This window comes from Amphiura filiformis, chromosome 12 (genome assembly GCF_039555335.1).
Source record: "Amphiura filiformis chromosome 12, Afil_fr2py, whole genome shotgun sequence".
In the NCBI taxonomy this organism is placed as follows: domain Eukaryota; kingdom Metazoa; phylum Echinodermata; class Ophiuroidea; order Amphilepidida; family Amphiuridae; genus Amphiura; species Amphiura filiformis.
This window is the reverse complement of record NC_092639.1, coordinates 11,219,817-11,233,473: the sequence shown is the minus strand read 5'-3', so window position 1 is coordinate 11,233,473 and position 13,657 is coordinate 11,219,817. Positions and strand designations below refer to the sequence as shown.

Genomic DNA, 13,657 nt, shown 5'->3' with positions numbered 1-13,657 from the left:
TAGGGAACAATGGTGAGTTTCCATGATTAATTTGTACAAAGATTTAAATATTTCCCACTATAATGTAGCAAGATCTTTGAATTTATTATCAGAAGCGTATTGCAAACATTGCGAGGAGAAAAAGGTATTGTAATCACACTGTTAGATACACACAATGTTTACATTTTTGTTTTCGTTCTTAAAGTCGACCGTGCTCCACCTAGAATTCTGAGCTGTCCACATGATATTCAAGCCTCAACGGAAGTGGGTACAACAGGAGTGCCAGTGTACTGGGAAAATCCATCGGTCATGGATCTCGCCATGTATATTGAAATCCGTTCAACTCATTTCCCAGGCCAGCTCTTCTCAATTGGAGAAACTGTTGTTGAATACACATTTGAAGATCAATCTCTGAATTATGCTAAATGCAACTTCACTGTCACTGTCGAAACGGGTAAGCAATGAAAATATTATACAATTGGGAAACCCTACCCATTGTGCGCTCTCAGCACCATTATTTAGCAAGAACACATGCGAAAATGACCTGTATCATTGCCTTTCCTTTCGAGATTCGAAAAGTTCATATTCAACCTGAGAGAAAGTGTAGGTGTCAATAGCTCAATGTGTATATAAAGCATATGCAAGTATAAAACCTGCTTATAAGTGTTCAATATTGAACGAACATAATGCAGGTTAAGCTCATAAAATGTCACATAAACGTAACTTATAAGTATAATTATAGTGGTTAAGATGTGTCTATCATCCCAAAATACGATAGTTAAGTTATAAGCGTAATTTTAGATCATAGTTAACATAAACAGTATACAGCCTGTCTCAAAAAAAATTGTGCATGTGAAAAGCGCCCTCTTTGGCAATTAGAAAATACCGGTGTGACATGATGCTTACATCAACGTCAAGGGCGTAGTCTTAGCTCTCAAATGCCGTTTATTCTGTTCAATTTGCTTGTTTTAATCTCGAGATATGCTTAGTTAATGACGAAAGGGTAAAATCACATGTGTGCCACTTTTACTAGGGAAGAGGGCTTTACATGTAAATCAGTGATAGCATCAAGTTTATCAAGGATTCCTTCGTGAAATCAAAAGAATGCATCAATTACACAATACAATTTTTTTTTACTGTTTTTACTATTTTACCATGATGCAGGAATAATGATTCTCTTTTTCTAGAGAATAAAAGAATAAATATTTCACATTCTGCTGTAAATTTAAATACACGTGCACGTCAATGATTTTATCATGTTAAATACAGTTCTCTTAGTCACTCAAGACGTGTTAAAAGACACTAAGGTCCGTTTGCGCAAAAGAGTGAGACAGGGTCTAAAGTTAGACCTGGTCTAGCTGGAATTAAGTTCCACCAGGAATGGTCCTTTACTCTTATTTCCTTCCTAGAGTAGCTAGCACAATCTAAGGATTTTAATGCAACGTTCAAAATAATACAAAATAACTTAAGCAAATGCAAAGGAAAATGTCATTTCTCATGGTACTAAATTCCACTTAGACCAGGTCTACCTTTAGACCCGGTCTAACTCCTTTGTGCATACGGACCTTACAGGTTTATATTATATACTTCTTGGGAGAGAAAGTATACAGAATAATACACACGAGCTGATGTTGATGCGAATGATGTGTCTAATGCACGAGCCCCGAAGGGGAAGTGCATTAGACGCATCAACTTCAGCTATCATTGATGTACAGCTCTCTCCCTAGTAAAAGTGGCACAATTGTGATTTTGCCCTTTCGTTGTTAAATAATAATATCTCGAGATTAAAACAAGCAAATTGAACAGAACAACTGGCATTGGAGAGCTAAGAGTGCGTCCTTGACGTTGATGTAAGCATCATGTCACAACAGTATTTTCTAATTGCCTAAGAGGGCGCTTTTCACTTGCACAATTTTTTTTGAGACAGGCTGTATATAACGGGGAAATTCATTTCTAAACTTACTATATGTTATAGGCAATAAAACATCAATATCAATAGATACGGCTCCTCCTGTCATCGTTAACTGTCCTTCGGATATTCATGAATCGGCTGAGTTGGGCATCTTACAGTTGGCAGTATCTTGGTTGGAGCCTACAGCTGTGGATCTGAGAGGAATTGCTACATTACAAAGTGCTACACACAGACCTGGAGATTTATTTTCAATGGAATCGTCTACGAACGTTTCTTATGTATTTATAGACGACTCGGGAAATCTCGCAACATGCAACTTCTCTGGAACAGGTTCATCAGGTTTGGTAATTAACAAATGAAAAGTTTTTTGTTTGTCAAAACCAGTTGAAGAAACTTACATTTCTTGCTGACAGTTTCGTCAGTGCACCACTGACTTTCTCGAAGCTTGGTGTTGTTGTGATGATCCAACAGCTGATGACTGGCGGGAAGTTATATCACTTCCGGTAGCTAGGTTAGTCTTGCTACAAGTCTCCAACAGTGGATCAAACACGTGACATTATTTACAAACGTTCCTATTGACGAATGCCTTGATATTATACGCGAGAGACTAGAAAAAGATCCTGATCTTAAAAAACGCACGCTACTTGAGGTTGAAGACATTATGTCTTTAATGAAGTTTGTCTTAACAACCACTTACTTCACCTTCCGGGGCACCATTTATAAACAAAAATTTGGTGCAGCGATGGGTTCACCAGTTAGTCCTCTTACAGCCAACATCTTTATGGAGTGGCTTGAGCAACAAGCAATCCTCACTGCTCCCCTAGAGTGCAAACCCCGCGTATGGAAACGCTATGTGGATGACGTGCTAGAAATTGTTAAAAGAGACACGGCTGAAACGCTGACGGCACATCTTAACCAAGTTGACACCACATCCAGTATTAAATTCACGTATGAAGTAGAACAAGATCAACAAATCCCATTCCTAGACACACTTATAGTACGGAAACCTGACAAGTCCATCAAACTCATGGTTTATAGAAAAAAGACTCACACTGACCAATACTTGTCTTTCACTTCCCATCATCCACTCCACCAGAAAATGGGTGTGGTGCGTACCTTACTTGACAGAAAGGATAGAATAGTAACTGAGGAGGAGGATAAAATCAAAGAAGAAGCGCATATAAGGCAGGCCCTAGCCAAATGTGGCTATCCCAAATGGACAATAGACAGAGTCAAGAAACAAATGGAAGAAAAACAACAAAGAAAGACTAAGAAAAATAAGAGCACTACTTCTGATCAAAAAAGTAAAGGTCTAGTAGTGATCCCCTATGTAGCGGGAGTGTCAGAAAGAATTAGCAGAACACTCAAGAAACATGATATCGCAACGGCCATGAGACCACATAGCACGATCCGAAAAATGGTGGTCCACCCAAAAGACAAGCAAGAGCCGGTAAAAACCCCTAATTGTGTCTACGAAATCCCTTGCGGTAGCTGCGACCTAACTTATGTTGGTGAAACAAAAAGAACCTTTGGCACGCGCATGGATGAACACAGAAGGGAGGCAGAGAAAGCGAGTCAGCAAAAATACACAAGATCAAAAAGAAAGGAATCCGAGAGCCATTTCAAGAACTCAGCTATTAGTGACCACGTAGCCAGGGCTAATCATATTATCAATTGGGGGGAGGCAAAAAATCTTAGAGAGAGAAAGTGATAGGAAAGCGAGATGGATAAAAGAATCAACTCAGATCAGGAGAAGGGGGCGAGGAGTTATGAACAGAGACGAGGGGGTCTACAATCTGAGTCACGTGTTTGATCCACTGTTGGAGACTTGTAGCAAGACTAACCTAGCTACCGGAAGTGATATAACTTCCCGCCAGTCATCAGCTGTTGGATCATCACAACAACACCAAGCTTCGAGAAAGTCAGTGGTGCACTGACGAAACTGTCAGCAAGAAATGTAAGTTTCTTCAACTGGTTTTGACAAACAAAAAACTTTTCATATGCAACTTCTCTGTTATTGTTTCAACACTAGGTACAGATATTTTGCCTCTCTTATTGGTCAAAGTGTCCGTGTACTGGGTTGGTACACGTATATTTCTACCCGAATACTTTACTTGTTGGTATATATGGATAGATACAGGGCTTTTCTTTCTATCCAGTGATACTAAAATTGTTCATTATGTTTTTGCGACATTTTATTGTTAAATATGACCGCGGAGCAGGCATCTCTGACTAGGGATGTGCCCCTCTCAGTCTTTGGAAAATTGTATGTGCATGCCTACGGATTAATGTGTCGGATTAATGGTCGTTCAATGCATATTTCATGTGGAATAAATTGTTTCTTAATTTTGCCATATCAGCCGATATCTCTCCACCGGAAATAGAATTTTGTCCGAATGATATTATCGACACAATTGAGATCGGTGACGAAAACAAAATTGTAACGTGGATTGAACCAAGAGCTTCCGACATCTCAGGCCCTGTATCGTTGTTAACCCACAGTCATAGCTCTGGGGACTATTTTGCGTCTGGTATTTCACAAATTAGATACGAGTTTGCAGATGTTAATGGCAATTTAGCATCATGTAACTTTGACATAAAGTTGAATTTCGGTAAGTTTTCATATTTTTGTGATTCTAAATTATGATCCAAAAAAAAAAAAAAAAGAACCCTAAAGTAAAAAAAACCCAAAAAAAACCCCCAAAAAACCAAACAAAAAACAACAGTGCTAACATTAAAAAAGATATAATAAAATTTCCGACGTAATAAATTTGTATAACAAATTATGCTTTATCAGTTGATACAAGGAAACCACGAATTCAGTCATGTCCTGATGATATTCTTACTGACGTTGAAGTTGGATCAATCGGAGCTTTCGTATCGTGGTCAGAGCCTTCTGCATCAGATGAATCAGGAACCGTGACCTTGCTTGCTAAAACTCATTCTTCTGGAGAACTCTTTGGAGTCGGTACAACATCTGCTACTTATTTATATGTAGATTCTTCGAATAATATCGCCTCCTGTACTTTTCAAATCGTCGCTAGAAGTGGTGAGTTCAAACTTAAGAATAAACTGAAATTATACCGCAATTACAATCCCGGGGCGGTCTTTCCCTGATTGAAGGTATACTGGGATGTGCCACGGTTTTGGGGAACCTTTCCAACAATTTTGGTATATCGATGGGTGGGTGTTCAGTGGATACCAATGCGCCCAATTGGGCACATTAGGGCAAATTGTGGTGTTTTGTGAAAAATTGGTATCCTGATGGGTAGAAAAACAGCAAAACGTTGGTATAGAGAAAGTCAACATCCGAGAGTCTGCGTGGCACATACCCATACAAAAATATCTGAAGACCAGCCGAATTAAATAATTTTCTTTTTGACAGATTTTAATGACCATGAATGCTTATGATAAGGCTTATTGACTTTTAGTAAATGTATAATGCATCCGATTCACTCGACTCAACCTATAATAATTTTGCTACAGTTGACACACGTCCACCAGAAATCATCACCTGTCCATCAAACATTTATACACTTACGGAAGTTGGAAGCCCCGGAATCGTTGTGTCGTGGGATATACCAGTTGCAATAGACCGTTCTGGAACGGTGATATCAAAATCTTCACACGAACCTGGCCAAACGTTCGCCGTCGGCTCAACGTTTGTATCATATACATTTACAGATGCGTTGACAAACACTGCGGGATGTAATTTCACCATTAACGTTGCTACTGGTAATTAGTTGATAAATATTTGCGAGGGGAGGGCGAGGTGGCTCGTGGATGGACCGTCGGTATACATCTTAGGGTCAGCAATAGGCAATTCTCTGTGCACTGCTTGTGCATGGTGAACAAATAAAGTACATGTTTCCCCAATCTACCTGTTTAAGTTACCACATAAGCTTTAATAATGTTCTAGATTCCTGAGCGCACTGGGCAAAAAACGTTTGTGTCCCTCCCCTGGCTACGTCACTATTTGTAGTGCGGTGTATAGACACTTCCAGTGATATTCACTGATTAACTGATTTCAACTTTTATTTTTAAAACATGACAGAGGATACAACAGCACCTTTAATAACAAATTGTCCAGCTGATATCGTTGCCGAAATTGAAGAAGGTACAGTATCAGCATCTGTGTCATGGAACGAACCTTCTACTATAGATGCATCTGGCAATGTTACTTTGGTAGTGAAGACGCACCAATCAGGAGAGGTATTCGGGAGTGGTATCTATACTGTTATGTATATTTTTGCAGACTCTTCAAACAATATGGCATACTGTACCTTTTCTATCAGGATCAATCTTGGTACGTCAATATCCCATTTTATATTGAGATATAAAAAGATTTGAAAAGCAAATTTTAATACATAATCCGAGATACATTGCATCCGAAATCCAGTAGTTGTCTTTTACGAGAATATAGTTTCGTCGTTAGGCAGGAAAAACCTTCTATGTGTCATTGGCCCCTGAACACATGTTTAAATCAAAATCTCCTTTGTAACCTGTTGGCAGGTTTGTTTTAAACATGTTCAGGAGCCACAAGCACATAAGAGGTTTTAACTGCCCAACGGCGGCTTCACATTTATCGTAATTAAAGATCAAAACGTAACTACATAACATTGTGTTTTTTTACCCAATATTACAGTTGACTCATTGCCACCAGAAGTACTTAACTGTCCCTCTGATATAAGAACAACAACTGAAGTCGGTATTGACCAAGTTCCGGTATTTTGGATTGAGCCTATTGGCATTGATGAATCCGGTCGAACTTCTGTTATTCAAAGAAGCCATGCACCTGGTCAGCTATTTGCAATAGAGCTGACACAAGTGTCGTATTTATTTTCGGATGATGCAGATAACCGTGCATTTTGCAATTTCTCAGTGACCGTAAACCAGAGTAAGCTTATAACACTACAATTAAGTATAAAGTAATTGATACATTCCCTACCTGTAATAACATGATCAAGATTACATTGAGTCTATTGAAAGGATTTCCAGCACATTACTACCTGCAAAAATGGGCAAGACTACTAAATTAAAAACCTTTCACGAACACTAACAAAATTATTTGAGGTCCAAATTGGCATGCTGCAACGAATACGCTTGAGAAGACTATGGCCAAAGAAAATCACAAATGAGGAAGTAAATGGAACAAGATGGAGCATTAAAATAAACACAGGAAGACTCCAGTGGCTCGATCACTTTCTCAGGTTATCAGAAAACACGACAGAGAGAGACAAACACTAACACGATACTAATGGCCAGCATAGAGAACAAGGGGCCGACCAAACACCAAATCGTCAGCCTACTACGCTAATTGCCCAAATCATTTTTTGTAATGTTGAAAACGAAGTACAAAATATGGTTCAATCATGTGTTGGAATATATTTATTCACGTATCTTGCACAAGAACAAATGCTAATGAGACAAATGAAATGGAATAATCAGAAATAAGTAGGGTGATTAGGTAACTGATGCATGCTTGAACCATCTTTTTTTACTTTGTTCTCAAAATTACAACAACAAAAAATGACTTAAGCATGTAGCGTATAGGCTGACGAAATGCATATCATCAATTCAAGCAGATCTAACTATCTAGAGGGCGGTTGAACTATCAAAATGAAAGGCAATCATGGAGAAACAGTGTTGATAGACTGTGTTGAACGACGAAAAGCGTTTATGACGATGATGACTATAAACAAAAACATAAAACGAGACTTAATCTCGCACAACCAATTTGTGAATCAGACCAATGAAAAAGTTGGCTTTAACGTAATCATCATAATTATTTCCCTCTCATCATATTCTGAAACAATATCGATATTTTATGTCAACTCATCCTTTGAAACAGAAATGTGCGTTATAATTATATTCTCTATGTGCTCTTATGGTATACAGAAGATACGATTTCACCTGAAATTGTTGGCTGTCCATCGGACATTTATAAAACCGTTGAAATTGGTACATCACCAATCTACGTGTCTTGGGATGAACCTGTTGCAAGCGACATTTCAGGATATGCTGAGTTATTTAGAGCCACACATAAACCGGGTGAAGAATTTGATGTGGGTTCAACTCTTGTGTCGTACACATACATGGACGGTTCGAACAACACCGCAACCTGTCGATTTTATATACAAATATCTGGATGTGAGTATCAATATTTTGATCATTTGTCATGTAAAAAGGTCATTCCTTCATTTTTATTGTCGATTTCGTGTTTATATTAGGAACCTTTGTGGTGCAAGTTACGTGAGCAGGTAAATGGCTTTCTGACGGGGTCACCCTTGGTTACTAACGGAAATGCATTTGACCCTGGCTACTTTTCGGTTTCTTCTTTCTAATGTCTTTATGTTTCTTTCTCAGTTTCTTTTCCTTATTTCATTTTAGTTTATTATAGTATGATACTGCTCAGTAAATGGCTGTATTGTTAGGAAAGTATGACATAATTTGTACTGGATGATTATATTTATGTATGTTTGTCCTTTATTTCAGTGGACACACGTGCACCTACCATCATATTGTGTCCCAGCAACGTCACAGCGGCGATAGATGAAGGCTCTTTGGGAGCCATAGTGAATTGGGAAGAACCAAGTGCTGAAGACGCTTCTGGTAATGTGATGCTTCTCATACAGACCCACTCATCTGGAACCTTTTTCACTATTGGAACAACAATAGTCTCGTATATTTTTCGTGATAATGCCAACAACATGGAGAAATGTTCGTTTTCAGTGACGGTTTCTGGAGGTGTGTACCCATATAAAGAGAATTACTAATAAGCAACTTTCGTCTCTGTTACGATCTTTCATTATTTAGAGTAAGTTGGTTCTTTGAAGGTTTCCATGGAACTTTTTAATAAACTTTTTGATAAAACGTTTTAATAGTATTCACAAAATGTTTTTGAAAATTTGATAACATTCTAACATAAAGTAAGTATAATTTATTATGTTGACAAAACATTTTGCAATGATGTTTGCCAAACTATTTTGCAATAACATTTTGAAAACATTTATGTAATGTTTTTTGAGACAAAAATAAAAATAAAATGTTGTCATGACCTTTATACATTTAAATGTTATTAAAACGCTTTGAACAAAACCAAAATGCGTTGATGACATATTTATAACGTTTAAAAAATGTGTATGGTGGGCAGTTAATTACTTTCTTTGTTTTCATTAATTTATATTTTATTCCAATGTTCTGTTTCCTCATTTAACCAATAATAACCTGATACTAATAAATAGTAAATTAATGAATACCGAATGAACTAATGAATAGAATGTTGTACTGTTATTGTAGAATGCCATAACTTAGAGTTATGTCTATCTGTCATCTATTTCAGCGGACACTCGTGCACCAACCATCCTATTCTGTCCCAACAACGTAACAGCGGAGATAGACGAAGGCTCTTTCGGGGCCATTGTAAATTGGAAAGAACCAATTGCTGAAGACGCCTCTGGGGAAGTGATGCTTCTGATACAGACCCACTCGTCTGGAACCTTTTTCGCTATTGGAACAACAATAGTCTCGTATATTTTTCGTGACAATGCCAACAACATGGACAAATGTTCGTTTTCAGTGACAGTGTCCGGAGGTAGGAGAGTATCATATGAAAATTTCTCATTTGTTTTTCGTTTTTCTAATACGGGATTGCAATAACTTGTGAACGAAGTGTATAATGTGTAATATCAAGGGGGATATAATTACAGTCTGACACTCAACCAGTATTTTAATGTGATGAAACTTGCACTTTGTAAAACAATGCTTTGTCCTCACATCACAGCATTAACTTTTAACAGGCAAAGTCTTGGTTGAGCCAGGTTAAAGCTTACATGCATGTTGTAATATGAAAAGTAAAAAGCACGAGAGTTACGAGTTACAATTCATATACACCGCCGCCTATAAAGCGTGATATTGGATTGTATGTCCAGGTATTACCCACAATGCTCTTTGATTCTGAATTATCAAAGTTGTTTATTTTAGAAGAACAAAGTTACCATTCATTGTAATATTTGTACCTATATCCAGAAAATAACAATTATCGTGTTCTGTTCTGGTTTGTAGTCGATAAAACATCTTCGAAGATTTTCAACTGCCCTTCCAATATTGTCGCTAGAGTTGAACCAGGAAAAGATGCCACTACGGTGACTTGGAGTGAACCATTTGCCATCAACCTGTCAGCAGCTACAAAGATATCAAGTACTCACGAATCAAATGAATCATTTCCAATTGGCTCAACTCAAGTTACATACACATTTGAACAACCGGACGGGTACAAAGAGTTATGTAACTTCACAGTGACTGTGCTTAAACATGGTAAGAAATTATTTCCTGAAAAGCAGCTCATAACAGTCAGATAGGCAGATATACCAGAGTAAAAACTCTGGACATACCTGCCTGTGCGGGGACTTGAACCCCATACCTCTCGATTGTCGGGCGAACACTCTAACTACTAATCTACACAGACTGTAGCAGAGTACAAACTCCTGACAAACCTGAATGTGCGGGTAGGTATGTCCGGAGTTTTTACTCTGGTATATCTGCCAATGCATGTCATGTTTCCATTTGTAAATTCATCTTTAATTGTGCTTGTGCCCGATGCGTAACTTTTCTTCCCCTTATTTTTCCTTACTTGAAGAAAATACGGCAGAAGTTGGTGAGGTTAGAGGTCAACCTAACACTTCAGGAACTCAGAGTGTAGCATCAGGAGTGTCTTACGCAGCCTTGATAATGTCGCTATTGATCTTGGTTTTTATCATCTGCGTGGTATTGATGTTTTTATATATTCGGTATGTATACAGATAAATTCTAGTCAATGATGATTATAGCCTACATGTAGCATACAAGTGGGTTAAATCTGGTACGCAAATATTTGTGCAGGCATATGCTGATAACTTGCATAACAATAAAAGTCATCACGAAAGAATCTGGTACGAGTTAAAATGGTCACAGAAGTGCGACATGAAGAGTTATTTACCAGTAGATATAGCAAATACAGATTATATCCACATTAAAAAACATGTAAATGCGACATGAAGAGTTATTTACGGGTAGATTTAACAAATACAGATTATCTCCACATTAAAAAAACATGTAAATGCGACATGAAGAGTTATTTACCAGTATATATAGCAAATACAGATTATCTCCACATCAAAAAACATGTAAATGCAAATTAATCAATCAACGTTATATTCCATGCATATAAAATATAACGATGGTTATCTCGGTAATTCCCAAAATCCTTTACAAAGAAACCAAAGGTAAGTCATCGTCGATGACCACGTCTTCAATTCGCATGCTTGAGTGGTGGCGCGTGATGGGGTTGGGATTTCCTTGATTTCGCGAATTACCGAACGGTCTAGATCAATCTTGATTATATGGCATACTCACGATACGTTCTATTTATTTCAAATTACAGGTTAAAAACCAAGGATAGCGACGTGAATATACAAGGCCTAGAATTATCGACAACAACCTCATTGAAATCATTGACCAATTTTTAACCAGTTGAAGAACGAAATTTATTACTTATAACTTTCTACCAGGAAGATATGATTTGTATTTTATTCAATCATGCTGTATAATAAAAAAATGTCCTTATAGCAGAAATGGGGAACATAACTTGATAAACTATGTAATTAAATCGTAGTTAAAAATAAAGTAATGAATAATACCGCATTGAAATTTGTCATCACAAACACATATATTATGGTAGTTCATTAAGGGTACACGATGTATTGTTGGTCGAAGCAGCAATAAAATGTAGTTCACAGCATCTTGCGAATGGTAGTGAGTTTTGTAAAATAGAAAAATAGTTTATTTTCAAGCAGTGCATAATGTATCTTTTGCTTTTATTCTTTAGCAAAAAATTGCATTGCTCAATTCATAGCGAGCGTGTAGAAGAATTCAAATATCACAGATATACTTTTGTAGGTCCTGTGGTTCTTGAGCTATGTTGTAAAGAGGGCTGAAACAACAACACTTTTGTAAAACGTACATAACTCATTAACAACACTAAATTCAGCAAGTTTTCAAACTATATGATTTGTAGAATGAACTTTTGCAAAACACCAAAGTGTTCTTTTTCAATAATATATTGATTCAGATAATGAAAATCGATTTTTTTTTGCTGCTTCGACCAACAATACCTCGTATACCCTTAAATCCGGTATTTTAAAGGTGGTGTAGTTTACAATGTTGTTTTGGAAAATAGAAAAATAGGTGTTTTTTAAAGCAGTGCATAAAGTATCTTTAGGTTTTATTCTTCTAAAATATGACAACAAATTCAATGTGGTATGTATGTATATAAGAATGCTAGAATATTGGAAACATAGAAGTAATTTTAAAGATATTAAGGGGTCTCTATCGCTGTTTTGTCCTATAGAAATGTGTGCCATTATAATTTATTAGAACATTGAGAGCGCTATTCACTTTAAGCCTACGTTGCAAACGATTTTGGCCTACGCGGTTTTTGGATCTATTTGCTCCGTTACAAAAAAAAGTGCAGAAAATATAATTCCCAGTACAATGTATACATTTTCACATGAAAATAAACAACTTTTGATTGAAATTCTCTGCCAATACCGGGTACTATCACACCCCCCAACGGATTTAAACTAGTAACATAATTGCTTGATAACATGCATACATTTTTGGAATTATTTGTCGTAATTTTGTGCTTACGTGGTAAACCAATGACGAAAATATCAACATTTATAACTTGCCCCCCCCCCCTGCAAAATTTTTACACATGTTAACAGATGTAAACTTAAATGGGATGAAAACCACACACAAAATCATGAAACGTTGCGAACTTTTTCAGGTTAGCCCCGTTGAAAAGTATCTAATAAGAGCCCAAAATCGATGCTTATATGTGACACATTGCAGCTTACGGAAAGTGATGTTTTGATTTGTTACAACACTGTATTTATTGAATGTAAACTTTGGTATCAGCCAAATACACCGGAAGAGTGACTTGGACGAAATGAGGATATAATATGCATATTCTGATGAAGAATTGCCGATGATGAGACATAAACTTTGGCCGTGCCATTGTGAAAAATGATTCTTATTATGAGTAACACCGATAGAAGACAATAAAATGAATGTAAACTTTGGTATCAGCCAAATACACCGGAAGAGTGACTTGGACGAAATGAGGATATAATATGCATATTCTGATGAAGAATTGCCGATGATGAGACATAAACTTTGGCCGTGCCATTGTGAAAAATGATTCTTATTATGAGTAACACCGATAGAAGACAATAAAATGAATGTAAACTTTGGTATCAGCCAAATACATCGGAAGAGTGACTTGGACGAAATGAGGATATAATATGCATATTCTGGTGAAGAATTGCCGATAATGAGACATAAACTTTGGCCGTGCCATTGTGAAAAAATTATTCTTATTATGAGTAACACCGATAGAAAACTATGAGGGACAAAATCAGTGTAACAGTAAATCCAAACTCGCTGGTGCTAAAACTAAACGGTATTAAAATTATTGTCTATGTATGTATAACAAATGCCCAAAATCCCGAATTGTTACTTTTTTGCCGCAAAAACCTTACCAGGTACAAAAGTTCGTAAACAAATAACATAATTATATGACTTGTGTTGACACATGGTATTTCTCACAAATGACAGTTGTTGTATGTCATGTTTTTTTAACTGGGGCTAACATGAAGAAAATGGCTATGAGACCACATAACATGATATTACACATAATTTGTATGGATATAATTTGCTTGTTATGGC

The 13,657-nt window shown here is 36.9% G+C and overlaps 2 protein-coding genes across 2 annotated transcripts; both read left to right on the top strand.

Moving 5' to 3' along the window:
- Positions 1 to 2,633: 2,633 nt before the first annotated feature.
- On the top strand, positions 2,634 to 3,602 carry LOC140166619 (uncharacterized). The gene has a single exon (XM_072190119.1). The coding sequence runs from the start codon at positions 2,634 to 2,636 to the stop codon at positions 3,600 to 3,602; it is 969 nt and encodes a 322-aa protein (XP_072046220.1).
- Positions 3,603 to 3,897: 295 nt separating this feature from the next.
- On the top strand, positions 3,898 to 12,759 carry LOC140165786 (hyalin-like). The gene is made up of 12 exons (XM_072189108.1): positions 3,898 to 3,923; positions 4,252 to 4,503; positions 4,689 to 4,940; positions 5,378 to 5,626; positions 5,946 to 6,197; positions 6,537 to 6,788; positions 7,790 to 8,041; positions 8,387 to 8,638; positions 9,234 to 9,485; positions 9,956 to 10,207; positions 10,530 to 10,680; positions 11,313 to 12,759. The coding sequence occupies exons 5-12, from the start codon at positions 6,131 to 6,133 to the stop codon at positions 11,395 to 11,397; spliced, it is 1,563 nt and encodes a 520-aa protein (XP_072045209.1). The 5' UTR covers positions 3,898 to 3,923; positions 4,252 to 4,503; positions 4,689 to 4,940; positions 5,378 to 5,626; positions 5,946 to 6,130; the 3' UTR covers positions 11,398 to 12,759.
- The last annotated feature ends 898 nt before the right edge of the window (positions 12,760 to 13,657 follow it).